The sequence below is a fragment of the Puntigrus tetrazona genome, chromosome 14 (genome assembly GCF_018831695.1).
Source record: "Puntigrus tetrazona isolate hp1 chromosome 14, ASM1883169v1, whole genome shotgun sequence".
Lineage (NCBI taxonomy): Eukaryota > Metazoa > Chordata > Actinopteri > Cypriniformes > Cyprinidae > Puntigrus > Puntigrus tetrazona.
The window spans coordinates 7,161,833-7,185,036 of record NC_056712.1 but is presented as its reverse complement, the minus strand read 5'-3'; the positions used below and the strand labels follow the sequence as shown (position 1 = coordinate 7,185,036).

Here is a 23,204-nt window from a genome sequence, read left to right as displayed (position 1 = left end):
GAATCCTCGGCTTGTGCAGAATACGACCCGAAAGTCTATTCAGCGTTTATGTTGTTTATGCTTTTGTATGTCACAAAACATACCTTTGAATTTTATAGAATTAAAAAAAGTCACTCTTACAGCTTTTACATGTAAATATGCATAGGTATTAAATATGCAAATATTTTTAGATTGTATTTTTTCAATTATTTTTGGTACTTTTATTTTTGTATATAGAAAATTAGGCCTGTTTTAAAGCTCTTTTTGTAAGCATTGTTTTCATGTTCATGTTTTTATTGTTCTCATGTCTGGACTTTTTAAATTTATTTTTATGTACAGGTTCCCGAAATACAATGATTTTTCACATTAAATTACCATAAATGAAAATAAAAACGCCTAATTCTATCATGATGTGTGTAAATACTTCAACAATGCATTATAGTCATAAAATGTTTGCCTAAATGTGCTTATTATATTTTTTTTGATTTGCTTTGACCTATGACCCAGACGTGTTCTTGACAGGTTTTTTTAGACTCTTTCTGACAGATTGACTTGAGGGGTCTTGTAAGGACAGACGGATATGAACAGAGAGAGAGAGAGAGAGAAAATCTAGGGAATAACGCATGTAGGAGGAAGAAAGGGATGTACAGAGAGAGTGATCTGTGCTTCCCTGAGGCTGAGTGTCTTTATCCACAATCTGTCAAAGAGCATCTGTCAGTGTTACTGGGTCACTCGTTTCCTTGTTTTCTCTCTTCTCTCTCCTCCTTTATTTCTGTTCTAGATGGAAAACACTGTACATTTCTGTCCTTTCTTGTCTTTCTCTACTTCATTTAACAAATGATCCAATAATACAACATGTGGAGCAAACTCATTAGTGAGAATTAGGAGCGGGTGATTTGGAACAAAGGAGAATGAGAGAGCGATATAATGAAAAGCAGAGGAGAATGGCATCAATGAAAAGGGTGAAAAGTGGAGGAACAGAGGGAAAGAGTCGGCTAAAAGTGAAATCGCATTCATTTTCGATACGAAGAGGTGAATTTTGATGTCAGGAACATTTATTATGTCGAATTTTATTGAAAATAACATATAAAATGTACATTTATTTTTCAATGCTGCAAAAAACATCAAGGTTTTACCATGAACCTTTTCATAATTCACTTCGGCTGCTTTTCTAGTGATTTTTACGGTGAAATGCACAGATTGGATTTTAAACATTAAACAACTGAAATATACAATTTGTATTTTTTAAATTACATGCATTTTATGTGCATTTTTTAATGTCAAGATAAATGTCGCAAGCAGAATTTTGTCAAGCTGTAATATTGTCAGTCCTGCAAAAAGTGAAAAATATTCAAACGAATGATAGAACTTATTTGTTCATTAATAATTAAGTACTTAATTTTTGTAATGCATTTATTTAATGTGTAGTTAGGATACATTAATTGCAAGACAAAGGATTTTGTCATTTTATTTTAAAACTTCAATAAAATTGAGGTTTTGACTTTTGACAAAATGATGGTTTGGATTTTATGATTTTTAATGCATATTTACCCACTGTTAGAGATTGTTAGTAGGAAAAAGCGGTTGTACTGTATGCTTTTGTAGAAGACAAAACAGCGTGATTTCAACATGTTATTGGAGAATTGAAAGGTGAGATATTAGAGGTAGAGAGAAAGGCAAAAAGATCGGGTTTGAGATGTTTCTCGTTCCTTTTTTTTGCTGTTTTGAGTTTCTCTGGTTTATTTTTCATCCAGAAAAATGTTAACAAATAGCAAGTTGCTTACAAAAGCAGTCAGATGGTGACAGGAGAGAACCGTGTCTGTTCTTGTTTTTCAGGACTGTTAGGGCCGTAGTGGAGTCATATGTTGTTAAACCATTCTACACACACACATGTAGGTATTTGTGGTTTATGTGGACTCTCCATATGCGTAATGGTTTTTATACTGTGTGCAATTGCCCTACACCAACCCTACACCTAAACCTACCCCTTACAGGATTTTCAAAAAACACCATTTAGTATGTTTTTTTTTTAAGTCTTTTGAAATATTGGGACATTGAAGGTGTCCTCATACGCCACCTTCATTGTAATACCTCTCATACCCATGCCATTTAACAAATGTGTGTCCCCATAAAACACAAAAACCAACACACACAAACAGTACACTGAATTTTTTTTTTTTTAACAACGCTCTGCATCAAACAGTAGTATCGTGATGATGTGTTTGGCACAAAAAAAGCACTTAAAAAAAAATAAATAAATAAAAAATTTAAACGAAGAAGTGCTTAAATGCATTGAATATACACATCATTAACTGTGCCTACTGATATAATATTATTGAAATGAAAGGTCATTTAAGTGTACATTAAAGTTTTACTTTAAGTACATTATCATGATTTTTTTCATCTTTTTTTCATCTTACACTTACTTTTGAAAGTTACTAAAGCACATGTAAAGTATCAACTTTATTTTATGAATGTTTTCTGTTTATATTTGGCAAACTTTATATGTAGAAATGGACATTGGCATGAATATTGTACGCAATAGGTTATATGTACGCCAAATGAGTATTATATGCACTACAAAAAAGTGTGTATCATATGTATGCAAAAATTGAGTATTGTATGCACGTCAAACATATGCATATCATATGCACACTAAGTCAGTTTCTGCATATAAACAGCACATAGAATACAAAAATGCATTATGATGAGACTGGGCTCAAAGTACTTTGTATTTAAATGAACTGTTAGTCGACATTATGATATGTAAATATTGTTAGTATATTAACATCTTCAATACAAATGTATAATTACAGATATATTTACTTGACAAACTAGCATATATATATATATATGCATATTTGCAAAGTATTTTTCAAAGTATTCGAAAGTGTACTTCTTTTTCACAAGGGGAGATTCTCTTTATTCTGCTTTCTCTCATTTAGATTTTTTTCCTCCAGCGAAACAGCTGAATCCATTGGGATTGCTTTCAGAAATTCAAAATGAAAGATTTAAGATCGGAACAAAGAGATATGTTTCTGAATATTGTAAGCAAACACCGTCCACAACCCTTTGTTGTTTGGTCCAAACCCGTTCCGAGTTCGATTTCACCACCCCCTCTTCGAGTCCAAACATTTGCGTCAGACTCCTTTTCTGCATTGTTTTTGTTGCTAGCTGTGCATTATTTATAAAACTAAAAACCGCTGATATTTTCCTCTTTCTGTGTGGATTTTTACTTGGAGAAGTAAGGTAATCCATTCCTAATAGTCACTGGAATGTTTAATCCTTCAAACGTGGCCTCAGACTCCCACACACTCACACACACACACACACACACACACACACACACACACACACACACACACACTTTATCCACCTCATGTTTTCTGCATGATCTGTTAGAACCTGGTCTTTCAGAACACTCTATTCCTAAACAGAGACTCTTTGCATTGTTCTAATCTTCTGAACTCGTAGTTCCAACCGAACATCACAGAAGAATCGGTCATTCGCAAAGCTAACAAAACAACAAACAAAACCCTGACTGCGAAACCTGTGGAAAACATACGTCTCGTACGACTCCATAAGTCAGCGGGAGTCGGGGGCCTTACGTAAACCCTGACCTTGTGTTCTTCTACAAAATATGGATAAACACTCATTTGCTTGGTTTGTTAACGTACCGCTTCCTCTCTGGATTCATGGGGCCACATTTCCACTGAACCTCGGCCAAGAATGACTCGCCGAGGAGGGCTCGCACACACACACGCACACACACACTCACAGATCAGCGTCAAATATTGAACCAGTGTCCTTAGACTCCAGACATACTGTGCAGACTTTAAACTACCTTTGAACCATGAAAAAACATGCAGCGTGTTTGTCTGAGCTTGACATCGATTGGAACTGGCCATCGCTCTAAATACAGAGATGATGGACTTTCTTCTGTGTCTCTTTGCAGAATTATCTGGGCGAACAAAGATTGCGTGTTTGGGTGCATGCATGTGTCAGATATACCGTTTGCGTTCGGGGTGGGAGATGCATGTCAAACAAGATCGTACGATCGTATCACATTGTTGGCGGGCTATTTTAGACTAATTTGCAAGCGAAACTAAAGTTCTCGATCTTATTGAAGACTATTAAACAATGAAATAAGTGGCGAGCTTGAAACAAATTAATACTAGCCTAAAGAAACAAGCAAGCCAGGTTTATTCAACATATGTGCAACTAGTTGTATTTTCTACAGCACCATTATGGGTCAGTTTTTGCGTCAGTTAAACTGAAGTGTTCAGCGAGAGATGCTAAGACGCAAGTTTGATGCATGACCGTTGCATGTTTTCGTTACATGCATTGCTGTGTTTGTATTACGTTGCCTCAGGTACATATTTCGGTGGTTTATAATTCAAAAATACTCTGTCATGTTGGAGATATCCTCTACACCAAACCAAACCAAACCCTAAACCTACCCCTATAGTGTTAACAAATGCAAAAGTAATGCAAAAAAGTATTTGTTGATGCAGCCATGCTATTTTAACTTGTTTTTGCGAATTTTTTTAAACCGTAGTGTTGGATATACGTACCAGTGCTCTTCATAAACAACGCTGTATTGCATAAGCTATCGAGTAAACCTACTTAGAAAACTCATATTTAAAACCTATAGAAAACCTGTGCATATGAAGCTGGATACGTGGCGATAAACTTCCAACGCATCAGTTTTCAAACCTCGCAGCACGTTAAAATAGTTTTCAATTTATAACGTAATATTATGTTCTCTTGCTTCATTTTAATATCAACCGCATCACACTTACTTTCTCAGTCATCCGTGTTTCTTGACTTTCTCTAATGTGTTAACAACTAGTCCTTCTAACTAAACTATAACTATATGTGGATATTTACACAGGACACACGGGCATGATCTCTACGATATTTTCGTAAAGTAGATTGTTGACGTGTTTGAAACCGGTGTTGGGGAAAGTTACTTTTAAAAGTAATGCGTTATGCCCTAAAAAAGTTAAAAGGTTGGTGGTTGGCGTTACTTGTATTGTGCTACCCCCAACACCGTTCAATATAAAATCATCAGATTAGTGAATGTTTTTCCAAGTTCAATCACATGAGAAAACTTTGCATAAATGAATCACAAAGCTGGTGGTTTTGTCAATGATCCTATTAGTGGTGCTTTCAGTTGTCTTGCTTATGGTTAGGGATTTGCATTGTGTGACTTGTTGAAAAGAGGTGTGCTGTTGCTTTTCTAATGGCTTAAGCAGGCAAAAAATCCCACAGATTTAGACTGAGCCATTGAGACAATTATATAGCAATGCACTAAAAACACTTCCTCGCAAGCGTAGATATGTAGCCTACAGTATATACAGTACATATCTATGATAGCAAAATTTCATTCTCCCAGAAACACTATAGCATCGTGTCAGGTTAACGTACTTCATTTATTCACGTCTTTTTCTCTTTCTTTCTCTAGCATGGGTTGGTGCTCTGGCGATGGGGATGATATTCTTCTGCTCTCCGGTGGTCAGTATGTTCACAGATCACTTTGGATGTCGGAAGACGGCTGTCTGCGGAGCCTTTGTGGCCTTCCTTGGTCTTCTCACCAGTTCCTTCGCAACGTAAATGTCTTCTGTTTCTTTAGTATTTTCGAAAATTACATGCAAAATGTAGGCTCTCTCTCTCTCTCTCTCTCTCTCTCTCTCTCTCTCTGTCTCTCTCTCTCTCTCTCTCTCTCTCTCTCTGTCTCTCTCTCTCTCTCTCTCTCCCTCTCTCTCTCTCTCTCTCTCTGTCTCTCTCTCTCTCTCTCTCTCTCTCTCTCTCTCTCTCTCTCTCTCTCTCTCTCTCTCTCTCTCTCTCTCTCTCTCTCTCTCTCTCTCTCTCTCTCTCTCTCTCTCTCTCTCTCTCTCTCTCTCTCTCTGTCTCTCTCTCTCTCTCTCTCTCTCTCTCTCTCTCTCTGTCTCTCTCTCTCTCTCTCTCTCTCTCTCTCTCTCTCTCTCTCTCTCTCTCTCTCTCTCTCTCTCTCTCTCTCTCTTTCTTTCTCTCTCTCTCTCTCTCTCTCTCTCTCTCTCTCTTTCTCTCTCTCTCTCTCTCTCTCTGTCTCTCTGTCTCTCTCTCTCTCTCTCTCTCTCTCTCTCTCTCTCTCTCTCTCTCTCTCTCTTTCTCTCTCTCTCTCTCTCTCTCTCTCTCTCTCTCTCTCTCTCTCTCTCTCTCTCTCTCTCTCTCTCTCTCTCTCTCTCTCTCTCTCTCTCTCTCTCTCTCTCTCTCTCTCTCTCTCTCTCTCTCTCTCTCTCTCTCTCTCTCTCTCTCTCTCTCTCTCTCTCTCTCTCTCTCTCTCTCTCTCTCTCTCTCTCTCTCTCTCTCTCTCTCTCTCTCTCTCTCTCTCTCTCTCTCTCTCTCTCTCTCTCTCTCTCTCTCTCTCTCTCTCTCTCTCTCTCTCTCTCTCTCTCTCTCTCTCTCTCTCTCTCTCTCTCTCTCTCTCTCTCTCTCTCTCTCTCTCTCTCTCTCTCTCTCTCTCTCTCTCTATATATATATATATATATATATACATATATGCAGAACAAAATTAAATAATAAACAAAGCAGTATTTTATATCTAAAATAATTATTACATGTTAGATTATTAGATTATTATTAGAGGTTTAATTAGTTTAAACCTTAATTCGTTTAAAAAAAATTTGCTAATATTTTCCTTTTTTTTTATTCTTGTGCATTCATCCAAAACCAATATTTTTTCTCAAAACATTTAGTATTTTCAGATTTTTTCCACTCTCTTTTTGATCCCTTTTTTGTACTTTTCAGACAAGAGTGAGATATTGTGGGTAAGATATCAGTCAACGTCTCCTGTCACTTATTTTGTGCGTTCATGTTTTGTAGATGTTGTTGTTGAAGTGACGGAGGCAGACAAATCACTCGGCCTCCTTAAGAGTGCTTATATAAAAGGTTATAGAAACACGCTGACAGTCTTTTAAGCAAAAGGACAAACACACATTTGACAGCAGGACGTGTATGGCACACGATTTATATAATCTTTTCTTTCTCTTCCCTACTTTCCTTCATTCTTATCCTTTTCGTTGTTTTCTAACAGTGCCTTCTTTCTGAGGTCTTTGTGCAGTTGGACAGAGTGCTGGTTTTATTCCAAGCTGAAAAAGCTCTCGACGTTGTTAAAAAAAAAGGGGTTGGAAAGAACGGTCAGCCTGGTCCTGCTGCGTTTCGAGCCTGAAACACTGAAATAACACAAACACTAGTGCAAACACGCACACAAACTATTTCCCTTCCTTTCTCAGGCTTTGAGCACAAGTGTCTCCTGCAGGGCTGAGTTTCTCTCTTCCATTACACAATCCATCATTTAGACTAACGTCTGTTTGGTCATTACCCAAATAATGTGTCCTGCTGGCCGTGTGTTGAACAGTCTCTGGCTTCAGGAGTCAAAGGTCATTTGGATGTGAAATGCTTGAGTTTAATAAGGAGAGAAAAACATTAGAAATCGACAGTTCTGTTGTAAAAGCGCTCATACCAATCTTGCACTTTATATGACAACCGTCTTGCAAAAGTTGCTTATGGCTATTTGAGAAAACCTTTACTTTCTTTTTGTGGAAAAGCGTTTTTTTTCAAACACTTAAAAACGGGCAGAAAATTGAAAGTACTACAGAAGAGTCGAGTTTTAAACAGGAAAAATATTGAAACTCTTTGGTCATTTTCGAATGCAATGCTACTGGTATAATTGGATTCAGTAATCTATGCTAAAAAACAGTGAGAAAAAAACAAAAACAGTAGGAAATTAGTCTATTTTCAAGTTCTAGTTTCATGTTAATAGCAATTAAATAATTGTAATTTAGTGTTTTTTAAGTTTAAATTTAAATGAAAAAAAGGCAACATGACTCATAACTAACTAGTATAAGTAGGACAAATCTTTATTAACATACTTTGAAGCTTCAAGTACACTATAGGCTTATTATTGTTCACTAAAAACTAAAGCTTGAACTCTAGAACAAATTTTTTGTTGCTTGAAATAAAATAAATAATATAATATTAAAAATGTTTTAGTTTGTTTCTTATTCATTTAAAAAAAACTGAAAAATAACTAAAATAAATACTAAACTAAATAAAACATATAATCAAACTATATAGATTTATTTTAAAGGAAAAACACAAATTAATTAAAATGAGAAACAATCAACTGAAACTAAAAATGAAAAAAAATTCAAATATTTAATGACATTAAAAAAAAAACTGACAAAAATGACTAAACAATACACATTTAATAAAAACTGTAGATGTATTTAAATAGTATGATACTAAAATTGCGCATTCAGTACAAATAAGTGCACTTCTCCTTCCAAAAGGGCCATAAACATATTTATAGCTTATTTGAATTAAACTGGAATTGAATAAATTGCATTAAAAGTGATAAAGGGTATAAAGGTGACAGCTTTTCATCAGCCTTGTTTTTTTTGTTTTGTTACATTGACGTCCTTACTTCTCTCCTCAGCACGCTGGGTCTTCGATACTTCACATACGGGATACTGTTTGGCTGCGGATCGTCGTTTGCATTCCAGCCGTCGCTGGTGATCCTGGGGCATTATTTTCGTCAGAGACTGGGTTTGGCCAACGGCGTGGTGACGGCAGGCAGCAGCCTCTTTTCGATGGGGCTCCCTGTGCTGCTCAAGAAAGTGGTGGGACCGCTGGGCCTCCCCAGAACCTTCCAGGTCCTCAGCATCTTCATGCTGGTCCAGTCGCTGCTGGCCCTCACCTTTAAACCGCTCATGCCCAGCGGGATGTGCCCGATGCCAGGCATGGGAATGGACGGGGTCCCCGTCCGGCCTGGAGTCGGCGAGCAGGTGGCAGAAGGGCCTGGCCAAAATCAGGAAGTACTTTAACGTGCGAGTGTTCGGGGTGCTGACCTATCGGGTTTGGGCCTTCGGCGTCGCCACGGCAGTGCTGGGATACTTCGTTCCCTATGTGCACCTGGTGAGTTGTGGTTTGAGGCCACATAGTGTCGTTTTCAGTGTTTTAATATTGTTTATGTGTTGTTATGCACAATTCTACCTGCATATATTAGACAATATAAAAACATCTTTTTTTGTAGTTTAGCCTTCAGTTTACCTTCATCTGAAACACATTTCACAGTGTAGAAAAATTTGTATGCAAAAATTCAATTGGAACCTCGATTGAAATAGTTTTCCAGTGGATGGGGGTCGGATGCCAATCATCAACAAAAATTACAACATTCGTGGCCTTTAGTTAATATGCAAGCTTGTTTCCATCACATAAAAAAATAAAAACAGTAATTGTGACCTTTTTATCTCACAGTTCAGACATCTAATTATTGGGATTGTGAGTTTACCTCCTGCAATTCAGACTTAGTGAAATACTGTGAATTGCAAGAATTCCAAGATAAATTCACAATTATTTTTTACTCTTTATATTTCTTGCCAGAAATAAGGTTTCATAGGTTCCACATGTGTACAAACAAACAAACAAACAAACACACAGTACAACATACATTGTTCTCTCCCCTACCTCTTCTTTTCCCTTTTTTTGATTCAACTATCCTTTCTCTCCTACACCTGTTCAGCTCCCTCTTCTAGGTATTATTTCTCTTTCTCTTTCTCTCTCTCTCTCTCTCTCTCTGCAGTGTTGTTCTGCATCCACAAAACCAATTGAAAAATGTCTTTTTTACTCTGTTTCTGATGGAAAGAGTTTCAATACCTGACCAGGCCATCGACTGAGACAGAAATAAAAAAAAAAAAAATTACTTAATATTTCAGTGATCTGTAACTCAACAAAATACTTAATACTTAAAATACTTAATATTTTTAATACTTCTGAGCTGCTGTTGTTGCAGGACTAAATGCTTTATACTATATTTCATAATCTTGAAAATGTAAGCATTTTAGAAACATGGTAATTGACTGCATATAGTGTGAAAACAACCCAAACTGTGTAACGGTATGGTCACAACAAACAGATTGTGTTTTTTGACAACGTGACTAGAGATTGGACAAATGGATCTTAGCAATATTAAAAAAAATTATATTTGAGACCTGTGTGCATGACATCCCTGGGACTGGGATTGGGAAACTCCCAGCTACATAATGAGTCATTCACCAATGAGAAAACTTTAACGTAATGTTTAAATTAAAAGTAGTACAATAGCAGGAAGTAAGATCAGATTGTTGGTATTTGTCTGCTGTTCTCGCTCTGTTCTGTCCGCGTGAACATGGTGCAGTGGTATTCTAATACATTTCTTGGTCCTACGCCTTCCACAGAATGTTTAAAATACAGATAAATACATTTAGACCATTTAACTTCATGATTGCCATCGGGATATGAAGAGACTTTCAACCAGCATAACAAAAAATGCTTCTGCACCAACAGTATAAGTATAGAAACCCTGGACAAAAACTGTATTAAGGGAGTTTTCACCTAAATCAAACTAAAAGGGAGCAAGTTTTATATTTCTCTGAAGAGAAATTGCCTGTAGCGCTCAGAAACAGGTCTGTGTCAAACCACACATTTGAGGAAGAGTAAAGAAAACATTCTGCTCCACTGAAGGGACATAGAAGCATATAGTGTCTGTTAACCTGAATGGAAGAAGTCTGAAACAACCAGGACTCTTCCTAGATCTAGTCTCCTGGCCAAACTGAGCAACTGATGGAGAAGGGCCTTGGTTACCGTAGTGATCATTCTTGTTGAGCTTCATGATCATATGTGGAGATATGTGTCTACAGAAGGACAAACATCACTGCAGCGCTCCACCAATCTGTGCTTTATGGCCATATGGCAATCCACTGCTCAGTGAAGACACATGAAAACAAACTTTGAATTTGCTAAAAATGAGCCTCAGACTCAGGATTCTCTGATGAACCTCTTTTCCAAGCATCACCAGCTCTGCTCATCACCTGCAGAGTACCATCCTAAAAGTAAAGCATGCTGGTATCAGCCTTATGCTGTGGAGCTGTTTTTCAGAGGTAGGGACTGGGGTAATTGCCAGAATAGAAGAAAAGCTTGATGCACCAATATATACAGAAAACCCAGTCCAGAGCATTCAGAAACTCTGGGCAGAAGGCTCATCTTCCAACAGGACAATGACCCCAAGCACACAGCAAGAGTGGCTTATAGGCAATTCAAAGCTTCCCCAAAATACTTGAGGCTGTAAAGGAGCTTCAGCTAAGTAATGAGTTAAGGGTATGAATACTTATGCAATGTATTCTGTACGTAGGGCAATGGTATGTCTTATGTAATTATGCTTCTCAGGTAAAAGTAGCTTGATTTAAGAATGATTACATATTTTACTGAAAAACAACAGCAACAAAAATACCTGTTTATCTGTTTCGTTTTGTTTTTTATTAATATGCATATCCCTGCTAAAGTGGTGGGCACTAAAATCAACAGGGGAAAGAAATGCTGAGGCATATTTGTCATTTCTGAATGCTAATTTAATTTAACTGCATGTTACTCAGGTTGAGTGTAATTCTAATTACCCTCACAAATCCAACATTCCCTGTGTAGGAAATTGAAATCAAATGACTTCAGTGATTCAGTAGCAACAAATGATGAATATTTAGTCTCAGAAACGTGGCACAGCAGGTGGAAAGCAGTTCTCACTCTCACTCTTTATTTTTTTATGCCAGATTTTGAGCATAATTAATATCTCGCTCTCTGCACGTTTGGCACAAAGCCCTGGTGTGCTGTAAGCGGAGTTGCACCAGTAAATCATAATGACGGAGTTTACGCACACCAGGCCTATAGATTTCACGAAAAGTGTCCAATCCAATAAAGAAGATTCGTCTTGAGCTCTAGAATGGTTCAGATTCAGATGCGATCGCTGATCGATTGTTACCAGTTCGTTATTTTGCAAAAGCTCACTGTGACCCAAATTCTTTTTTTTTTTTTTCTCCAGACATTCAATTGCATTTGAGGTCATGATTTGAAATCATACTGAACTATTCTGCATTTTGTTGAAATTTATTTGTCATGACATTTGTGCCCTTTCTTTCACCCTAAAAGCTTGCCGTATGTAGAATTGACACCCAATGGTTGAACTAGGTATTGCAGTCCGACTTCAAAATATTGGAGAGTTTTTTTTTTTTTCAACTGACCCCTCCTTCTCAGACTTGATGCATGCACAGGTTGCCAGATTGATTACAACAACAGAAAATAGCGCAAATGGCGACAACTGGCAACCCGGGGTGCCGAAATCCAATTGGGTAAACTGGCAGTTGGCGGGTTTCACAAAACAAAACAAATACAGATATTCCACCCCAAAACCCACATTTTCACATAAGAATAATAGACTGTAGCATTGTTTTTTGTTAGTTTGTTTTTAGCACGTTAACACGTTTGTTCACGTATCTAAACATTATAATATTTTTATGCTTTATAGTAGAGTCAAAAACTTCAGCACCTTTAGACTAGAGTCATCAAACAGGAAAGAGCCAACTAATATCAGACCATAGAATACAAAAGACAGAATGTTCTGGCTGCTCTCTTTCTTACAAGGAATTTAATGCTGTCTAGCTCTAAAAATCACAGTAGATGTAGCAAACTCGAATGAGTTGTCAAATGAGATTGGTGGACAACTCAACAGGGCCATCACCGTTAAAGGACTAGTTAACCAAGTGAATAGTCGCTAAAAAGTGTGCTCATCCTCAGATCGTTCAAGATGTAGAAGAGTTTGTTTCTTTATTAGAACAGATTTGGAGAAATGTAGCATTATCTCACTTGCTCACCACTTCAGTGAATGGGTGCCAAAAAGCTGATAAAAAGATCACCATAAACCACTAGTAATACACACCACTCCAGATTGCCAGTTAATGTCTTGCTAAGGGAAAACGTGTATAATTAGACTGAGTGAGGAGAGAAATATGTATAGATCAAGCACAAGCGAAAACAGTCCGAAAAAGTCCCAAACAAATATATATTTTGATGTTATTGACAACAGGATATTGTTGAAGATTTTTTGCGTTACAAGACACTTCTCTAAATCTGTTGCCATGAAGAAGCCAAAAAATATATTTAAATCTGGTTAGTTGCCAAGGCAATATTTGGAGTATTTCTTATGTTTAACATTTTGATCTAATATTGTTTAAATTTTAAACTTTATTTTAGCTTTTTAGCTTTATTTTAGTGTTTTAGTTAACTATAAGTACTAAAATGACGTAATAAATGAAAGTAAAAGTATTAAAAAAATCACAAGCGCACATAACAAGATTACTAAAACTTAAACTAAATTGAAAGCTGAAAATAAAGAAAGAATATAAAACAGCTCATTTGAAATATTTATAAATCAAAGTATATAAATAATACCAGATTAACTGTTGTTTAGTAAAAGCATTCTGCCGTGTTGATTTCATATGGATGTATACAATGACTAACCGGTGTCAGTTTTTATTTTCATGTGAGCTAAGTCTTCACGTTTTGCTTTTCTAGTTAACATTTTATAAATACCAAATCCTTAGGGTTTCCGGCATGCCAATGCAGTGCAGTAATGCAAAAAAAAATCCATTTTAATTTCTGAACTGAATATTAAACAAGGTTTTAACATTTGCTGTTTCACGGAGGCCGTTGTTTTCAAGCCGACAACCAATTTATGAAGACAAAGTGAACAAAACGCCTCCCATTTACAGTCAGTCAACCCGGAGTGCATTTAACGTTAGGAAAACAGAGGAGGCTATAGGAGCGATGCAGCCGTCCCATGCATAAATAATGTTTTAGGGTTCGGCGAACTGAAATATTTACTGCACTCTGCATGACAGAAAGACTATGTGATGAGTCCACACATGTTGATGATAAATTATTAACTCAGCGTGTGTCATCTCAGGTCAGACTCTTGGGATTTCTGTCCTTGTTTCACCTTTCCTTCTCTCTTATAATCAGTTGTCATAGTGATGGACATACTTTTACATGGATACCTGAATTACTCGGCCGTAATGGTGCTTCTCTCTTGTTCTCAGAGAGTTTAGTTTCTAGCCGCTGAACTGCGTAAATGGAGTTTGGGTCACAGTGATAAACAGGCCATAAAATGTGATGATATAAGAGGATGCACTGTTTGCTGAAAGAAAAGCTTGAAGCAGATGGTTCCATCATGTGTGCTCTTCTTTTCCTGTGAAACGCAGTAATTCAAGACTTTTAATTGTTCACTGTGGTTAATGGAGGTGTGCTCAAATGTACAGCATTCAATAGTTTGGAGTATTTATTTAAAGAAACCTTTTGGATTTTTTTTTCAACAAGGATGCATTTAATGGAACAAAACCGACAGTATAAAAACTTTGTGACATTACAATAATTTCTATAATTATGATTATATTTATAAAGTTCTTTATACTCACCAATGATGCATTTATTCAATGCAAATACAGTCATATATATATATATATATAAATATAGTATATATATATATATATATATATATATATATATATATATATATTGTATTTGCATTGAATAAATGCATCATTGGAATAAAAATAAAAATCCGTTCAGTCTCTTTTTAACAATATGTATTTTGTGTCATTTCTAAACAGCTAAATGTGCTCTTGCTAAAGAAAATATTCATTTAAAAAAAAAAAAAAAAGACATACTGACTCTAAATTTTAATTGGTAGTATATTTTGAAAATTAATTTTCATAAGTTACAAAGAATACTAGAGATTTATTTATTTATTGGTACAAAAATATGATTTCAGTCATAAAAAATTCATGTTTAATTAAGTGTTACTGCTTGCCATTTCTTTGTAGTCAAATGTAAAATTGTAAAGCAGTTTTAGAGAGAAAAAAAGTTTCAAAGTAAATCCTACACCAACATTTGTTCGTTATACTGTGTGTGTGTGTGTGTGTGTGTGTGTGTGTGTGTGTGTGTTTAGGAAAAGTGTGTTTGTGTGTGCATTTGTTGCAATTGTGTTTTGTTTATATATGTCAAATCATTGGTATGTGTTTGAAGCAAGTGTTTATTTGGTTAGGTGTGAGTTAGCCAACATGTGTGTGTGTGCATGGGATTTGTGTGTGTGTGTGTGTGTGTGTGTGTGTGTGCGTGTGTATTTTGTGGGTGGTGGTATAAAGTTGATGAGAGAGACCTTTCTCCCCTCGCCTCAGTCTCACTCTTCCACCTACAGTCATGTTTTTTCAGGCTTCGCACCAGAAGTAAACACTTAGTCCCGGCTTTTGTTGTGCGTATGTGTGTGTATGTACGAGTTTGGCTCTGGTTTCTCGTGGTGAAATAGGAAAGCCCTTCCTTCACATTAAACCTAAATGTGAAATCTCAGGGCTTTTGATGTGCCCCTAAGGTTTTCTCATTCAGGCGGTTTTCAAAAGACGTCCAATCCACAGGCCTGTGATCTCTAGGGTCAGGAAATGCTTCTAAAGGATTTTTTTTTTTTTTTTAACCCCATGTCCCCCTCTTCCCTTCTTAGAAACAAGGGCGTCTATGATCGGAAATATTCAACTTATAGCTGCTTTTCCTCTGTTCCCACCACAAAGAGCCATTAATGCTTTCATTGATAAGGCTGAAGAAAAAGGGCTTTGATGAAGACCGGAGACTGACTATGGCCATAAAGTGATAAATTTAGCCACAGGAACCACTCTTAACTGAACACTTCGATGTCAAAAAGAAGCCAGTGTTTTTGTATTTATACAAGATAATACTGAGTGGAGCTATAGTTCGTCAACTTTTATAGATATGTATTTTGGGCTTGGTAAAACTTGTTTGTAATGTTTTTGAAAGAAATCTGTTTTGCTCGCCAAAGCTGTATTTATTTGATTACAAATTGTGAAATATTATTTCAGTTTAAGATTAGTGTTAAAATAACTCTATTTGAATATATTGTATATATTTTATGTAATTTATTCCCTTGATAGTACAATCTTCATTGTCACATCAAGTTTTATAGTGTTTTTAATTTCATGTCATCCATTTTTATGTCAGATATGTTAATGTAATTAATTCATTAACACAAATTTTCAAACCTCTTACTAGTTATGTTAAATTAAAAATTACAAAATGGTGATGTGGGTGGCTAGGATTGATAGACTTGATGTATTTATGGTTAAATGGCTTGATGGACAATTGTTGGACAATTTCTAGGTCATTTTTATTATACTGACCCCAAAGCTTCAAAGGGTATTGTGGATGGATGGATGGATGATAAAATAATATATTGATGGATAGAAGAATCGATGGATGAATTGATGGAGTTTTAATTTAATTTACTGGATGGACAGATGAATGGATGAATAAATAGATTTTATGGATTGATGAACAGATGAATGGATGACAGATAGATTTGAAGGATAGATTAGTGGATGAATGGACGGATGAATAGATGGATAGGATTGACGGATGAATGGATAGATATGATGGATGGATTTGACTGATAGATGAAAGATACATGGCTGGATTGATTTAATAAACAGATTCATTGGATAGGTAGATTTGAAGGATGGATGGATGAATGGAAAGATTTTATGAATGGATGGATGGATGGATAGACTTGATTATTGGATGGATGGATGGATGAGTGGACAGATTAATGGATGGATAAATAGATTTGACTGATGGATTGGTGAATGAATGGATGGATAGGTAGATTTGATGTATGGGTGGGTGAACTGATTGACGGAGAGGTATTTTTGTCAGCGTATGTTAATCATCTGATGGTTTTGTGTCTGTGGCAGATGAACTTTGTGAAGGAGCAGTTTGGAGACACTCAGAGGGAGTGGGTGCTGCTGGTGTGCATCGGAGCGTCGTCTGGAGTCGGTCGACTGCTGTTCGGGAAGATCGGAGACCTCATACCTGGAGTAAAGAAGATCTACATGCAGGTACGGAAACACAACAGGAACTGTCTGCTGCATGTCAGTGAATCATAATTCCATAGCTGGAGAAATTTCATGCTGTGTATAAATTGGCACGAAACGATGACGTTCTCTTTCTCGTTCGAGATTGACATATATTACATGATTTTGTTTTCATGTCAATATATAATAACTGTTTTCCGAAAGACAGCATGCTGTTTAATTTGTTGCAATGCCGTTTCATTATCCTTTGCAATTTGGTTGCTAGGAAACTTCAGTTGAACATCTGCATAAGTACCTTTTCCATTAAAGACAATATATCTAGGAATTGATTTTCAATGGTATTTTAATGGTTTATGTTAGTGATTTTTTTAAATGAAAAAATATCCAACAATAACAATTATTATTTGCCTGGCCCCAAAGAGCTTGTTCAACATAGTTGAATTTTTCACAATCTATACTTTTTTTTTTTTACGGTATTTTTCAGTTTTTTAAGATTCTGCTACCAGTGCTATTCAGTTTTCCCTTCATGTTTGTGCTGAAGTCTGAGATATCAAACTTCATATATGGCGCAGCATTAGTCCATGTGCTCAGACGATCTCTGTGTATGTATGTGTAGGTGGCGCTCGTTCATATTACTGGGTCTGATGTCCATGATGATACCTCAGTGCGCCGTGTTTGAAGGTCTGGTGGTGGTTTTTGTATTGATGGGTCTGTGTGACGGCTGTTTCATCACAATCATGGCCCCCATCGCCTTTGAGTTAGTAGGGCCCATGCAAGCGTCTCAAGCTATCGGCTACCTCCTCGGCCTCATGGCCATACCAATGACAGCGGGACCCCCGATCGCAGGTGAGAAGCTACATCTTGAAATTTAACATTTGTTTGGATTGACTTCTTTTTAGGAACTTTGAACTTTTCCATTAAATGCAATTTTAAACTTGTAAAAGTTATTATATGTGACCCTGGACCACAAAACCAGTCTTAAGTCTCTGGGGTGTATTTGAAGTAATAGCCAAAAATACATTGTATGGGTCAAAATAGATGTATAGATTTTTCTTTTATGCCAAAATCATTAGGATACTAAGTAAAGATCATGTTCCATGACGATACTTTGTAAATTTCCCACCGTAATTATATTGAAATAAATAAAAAAATAAATAATAAATAAAAATATTTCCCATTTAAATGGTTGTATCTTAGCTGTATTGTCCTATCATAACAAACCATACATCATTGCAAAGCTTAATTAATTAATTAATTAAATTACGTCATGCTTATGCAAGTAATTAATGACACAATTTTCATTTTGGGGTGAACTAACCCTTTAACTTTCTTGCATAAAAACTAAACTAAAATACACATTCATTATTTTTGGGCTTTTAGAGAAACATGCATGCACACACACAAAACTTGTAGATAAATATGTTGAAAGCATAACTTAATCAGCCAGCATACTGATCTTGGCCGTGTTCCCCAGATAAGTCTCACACACATACAACAGAAGTGTTTTTCCAGTTTCTGGTACGGTGGACAGGAATGAGATTTATTTCGGAGGGTAAATTCCAAGGTCTCCCTGAGAGCACGTTTAGTTTGAACTGTTGACTTAAACGCTGTTGTTCGGCGACGGTCTCCATATGTTTCCAGTTCTGCAGCCTCGTTTTGATGAATTAGACCAACCAGAACATCTGCTCCATCTGCGCTCCAATAAATGAACCTTAAACCTTCAGGTCTCAAGGTTCATTTACAGAATACTGATGTTACCTGTCTGAACTCTGGATCTGTTTCAAGAACGCAGAGTCTTCATTCAAGAGCGTGATGCATCATTTGTAGGATCTATTTTCAAAGCGTTGGCTTCACGGCAGGGGAATTACAACTAGGTTTGGATTGGCTGTCACATAATGTTATTTCACATACTTGGAACCTCGACCTGACTTCTAAATGTTTATTTAAGTTTCAAGTGAATCTTATATCTTCCGTATAGGACACTGGGGAGCATCTTACAAAGGTCTTCAAAGTCTAAATAGCTCATAGTTGTTTTGCTTCAGATGTGTTCCAGACTGCAAGCCTCATTGAGATTCCCAGAGAAGGATTTTGAAATCGAGAGCATTTGAAGATTAATGTGGCCATCCTAGCAGGAAGTCTCCACTGAATTGGATTAGTTCCATTCTTTAGGCCTATTATTTAAAGTCAACATGACATCAAAACAGATTCCATTAAATTTCATAAAGGTCTCATTGTGAACAATGAGTGCATGTTATTCAATAGTAAATCATATTTTAAATGTTTTATTATTTTTCATTTTTGCACACACACACACACGCTTGTGTGTGAATTGAGGGGACTTCCCATAGACTTCTATTACTTTTATACTGACCAAACTATACTTTCTATTCCCTAAACCCATTCCTTACAGATAACCTGTGTGTTACACTTTCAGATCATTTACTATTTTAATAGTTTTTCCCTAATGGGGATCTTCACAATGTCAAAAATGTCAGGTTTTTACTATCATTGTGACCCTAGACCACAAAACCAGTCTTAAGTCTATTTGTAGCAATAGCCAAAAATCGTCAAACATTCTGGATTTTACTTTTATGGCAAAAATCATTGGGATATTAAGTAAAAAGCATGTTCCATGACTATATTTAGTCAATTTTCTACTGTAAATATATCAAAAAGTTTGTTTAGTAATATGCAACAGCTTCATTTTTAAAGGTGATTAGCATTTCGTTTTTTTGCACTCAGATTCCAGCTGTTCAGATGATTGCATCTCAGCCAAATAAAACCATACATCAATGTAGCATAAACAAGTACACACACACACACATATACACACAACAACTGACAAATGTGTCTGACTCTGATGTGCAAGAAATAATTTCAATAATCATGTATCAATTAGGAAGTCAACGCACATATGGTGCAAAAAACCCTCTTCAGGCTGAACTTCAGTCCCTGCTCTTTTCCCTCATTGAATATTCTTTTTCACTTGGAAATATATCATGCCACAGAAATTAACCGCATACTTAATTCTGTTTCATCTCTTCTTTCTTGTCTCTGTTCTCAGGACTTCTTCACGACTATTTCGGAAACTACCACGTGGCGTTTTATCTGGCTGGTGTTCCTCCGATAGTGGGGGGTATTGTGATGTTTTTTGTACCTCTGGTGCACCAGCGCATGCAAAGACGACGAAAAGAGGCCAACGACCCCAGCATGGACAAAATGTTGAAGAACTGCTCTAATGGAGACATGCTGCCCGGATACACAGACATGGAGACGCACATATGAAGCCCACAGCCGCAGAAAGGTGTTTATAGTTTATGTTGCATTATATATATATATATATATATATATATATATTCAGTGCACTTCTCTGCATAGGTATGCTGTATATACAGAACATAGACAATGCAAATGCAAAATACAGTTCATGCGTGCTTTGAAATGTTTATGGCTTGAGATTTTCTCTTGCAAAAAAAAAAGTGTCGGCCCCTGAGTGTGGACATCTAAGATTAGCTTTCTGTCATCTAGTATAGATAAAGGGTTACTCGTGCTTAATATTTGATGTGTGACATGAAGAGCCGCCAAACAAGCTGAGTGCGTGACGTCTGTTGTTTCTCTGTCTTTCCTCAGGGATTCATCTCACCAGCACTGCTTGTGGCGTGTGTTCGTGAGTGCGTGTCAAGATGGCGTGTGACGTATTTCCTCTTTGCTTGGCTCTAATCAAACCCGAGGCCTCAAGGCTTTCCCCTCTGCTCGTTTGCTGTTCTGGAGAGGAGACGTGATCGTCCATCAAGAGCCCAAACCCTCCTCCAGGGGCCGTTTCCAGCGGCTCTCTAGTGATCGAACAACTTCAGCGTGCTGATCTGGGCAAAATCTCCGCCTGCTCGCGTTTCTCACGAGAATGTGAACGGACTGCTCAGGTAGCGCGCGAGCCATCGGTTAAATTAGGACAGCAAACGTTTTAGCACCTTTATAAAGGAAACTTTAATTTGATGTGAGAGAGTAGCATTTCCAGCACAGAGAAAAAGTGCTGTTCATTGAGCTTGATAGTTTATTGTCTAGATTATGCAAATCAGATTTGTAAGCTTTAGGTGTTTTCAGAATACAATTTTTTTTTTTTAGAAATCCTTCATAGACTTGCTTGGAATTGATTTCGGAAACTTTTATGAGACAAATCCGTCTTTCTTCGTGCACTTTCTGCTACCAACTTTGATAACCTCAGCCGCCATTTTCTTATCATGCATCACTTATGAATTATGTAGAAATGAAAACTAAACGAGGAATCATTTTTATGATTTTTTAAATTTTTTTTAAAAAGCTAATCCTCTGTCCTTAATACTATCTGCTAAATTTAGTTCAGTAATCAGCTATGCAGTAAGGAGTTCACAAACTGTGCCATGACCATTGAGACTAGATGATCAATATTCATAATAGGGGTGAATCTCGTGAAAAATGTAAATAGAAATTATATTTTGCATGATATATTTTTTTGCTTTTTTAGTTTTTTAACAATATGCTCATTTTCGCCAAATTTATATGATGCGAAAACAATCATCACAATACAGTAAAACAATCAAATCCAGACACATTTATTAGTAAAAAAATTTAAAAAAGCTGTAAACTAAGCTTTATTGGAGATTGCGTTTTTACAAGAAAACATTATTTTAGTCCTAATTTCACAATTCATTATTTGTGTTACTTGTTGCAAATTATGCGTGAATTTCAATTTCACTCCACCATTTATGCAAAATATAATTTCTTACTTTTGGGGTAAAATATGACCTAGATATTTCCTGACAATTTTCCTGAGATCCACTCAAGGACAAAATCACTACATCATCTATTTTTTACAATCTCTATACGTCTCTTTCCCCCCCCCCCCACATCTGACTCCCATTTATTGTATTTTTTTAAAGAAATTATATTTTGGTTATATGTGTTGCGTCTCGTTTGTTACATTAAAAACAAATCTGGCATTCGGAATCGAGTTGAACGGACTTGTAAAGACAATCAAAGCGTGATCTGAACTGAAGACGCTATGAAAAATGTCACATCTGTGATTCTGTTTAAGAATAGAAAGAAACCGATTGCTGTAAGCAAAGCTACATAGTAGTATTACACAAAGTGGGCCATGTTTATGAGTATTAATACAGTGCTATGTGACTTTTGAAGCTGTTTCTTCTTTTTGATAATTTGTGTTTTTGTACCGATCGATTATATATTAACATGTCTCACGTGTTTAGCGAGAGCAGCTTTTCCTGAGCATCTTCCAAAAACTAGTGAGCTGAAACAACACCGCCAAGACAAGTATCGATGACGGATTAAAAATAGCTCTGTTTGATTAAAAATAGACCGTTTAACCTACTAGACTAGACGGCTCGCTAGTATTTGGAACAGAGCTGTAGTTTCTCTCTGCACTTTCATCTGTCTGTTTGTCAACTATTTCCCAGAAGCCCTTTAACCACCAGTTTCTGTCGTGTTGTCATGGAGACATGTCCGTATGAGCTAATTAATGTTGTTTCTGGTACATTTTCCTCAGAACTCATTAGATGCCCTGTTTAAAAAAAAACAAAACAAAAGATGGTCACGATCTTAACCAAACTGCCTCAACCGACCCCGTCCTGCAGGTTTAACCAGGAGACGGCGCTCAAACACTAAAGCAACTAGATCTATCACCTCTTCAGGTTCTAGTGCTGTGTGATGATGTTATGTGGTGACTAAAGATGCTTGTTGATGTTTTTTGTAGGAAAAAGACGAAATCGTGCATACCTCAGACGCCTGTTTTATGGTTTCAGACTGATAAATATTAGACCCTGGTGCACTTAGTTATGTTGATTTGCCTCCGACAAGTTGTTTGGGCAGATTCACGGACCGCCGCGCGGATCTTTGAGCCTCAAAGCCGTGGTTCCTGTTGTTTTCATCTCTCTAAACCATCTGCATTTGATTACCGGTGCTCAAACGAATTGCCCTGCAAACGAATCCTTTCCAAATGATCGTCCTTCCTTAGAGTTTTAGGTCGCGCCATTTCTGACCGAGAGCGATTGCGTTTTCTATGCGCGAGGGACAAAGGACGAGAGAGACAGACACGTTCAGACTTTATGAAACTCAGGGAGTGCAGAAGTTTGTCACTTTTTGTCACATTTTATTGATAGAGGCATTGGGGTCTGAATATGTGAATTGGGTGAATCTCAAGAGGAACACACACACACACACACACACACACACACACACATATATATATTAGTGCTGTTAAATGATTACTCATAGCTAATCGCTCCCAAAATAAACGTTTTTGTTTACATTAATATATAGATGTGTACTGTGTATATTTATTACATACACACACATACAGCTTATATTTAGAAAATATTCACATGTATTTACATGTATATATTCATATTCACATAATTGATATTCTATATATAAATATATTTAAAACTT

The 23,204-nt window shown here is 36.6% G+C and overlaps 1 protein-coding gene across 1 annotated transcript in view; it reads left to right on the top strand.

Moving 5' to 3' along the window:
* Nucleotides 1–21,369, top strand: part of slc16a2 (solute carrier family 16 member 2) — a 30,015-nt gene extending 8,646 nt beyond the window's left edge. The window contains 7 exon segments of the mRNA XM_043257015.1: nt 5,447–5,591; nt 8,462–8,795; nt 8,797–8,940; nt 16,644–16,789; nt 17,383–17,609; nt 19,828–20,067; nt 20,394–21,369. Coding sequence (XP_043112950.1) covers nt 5,447–5,591; nt 8,462–8,795; nt 8,797–8,940; nt 16,644–16,789; nt 17,383–17,609; nt 19,828–20,048 — 1,217 coding nt within the window. The 3' untranslated portion in view covers nt 20,049–20,067; nt 20,394–21,369.
* Nucleotides 21,370–23,204: the final 1,835 nt, after the last annotated feature.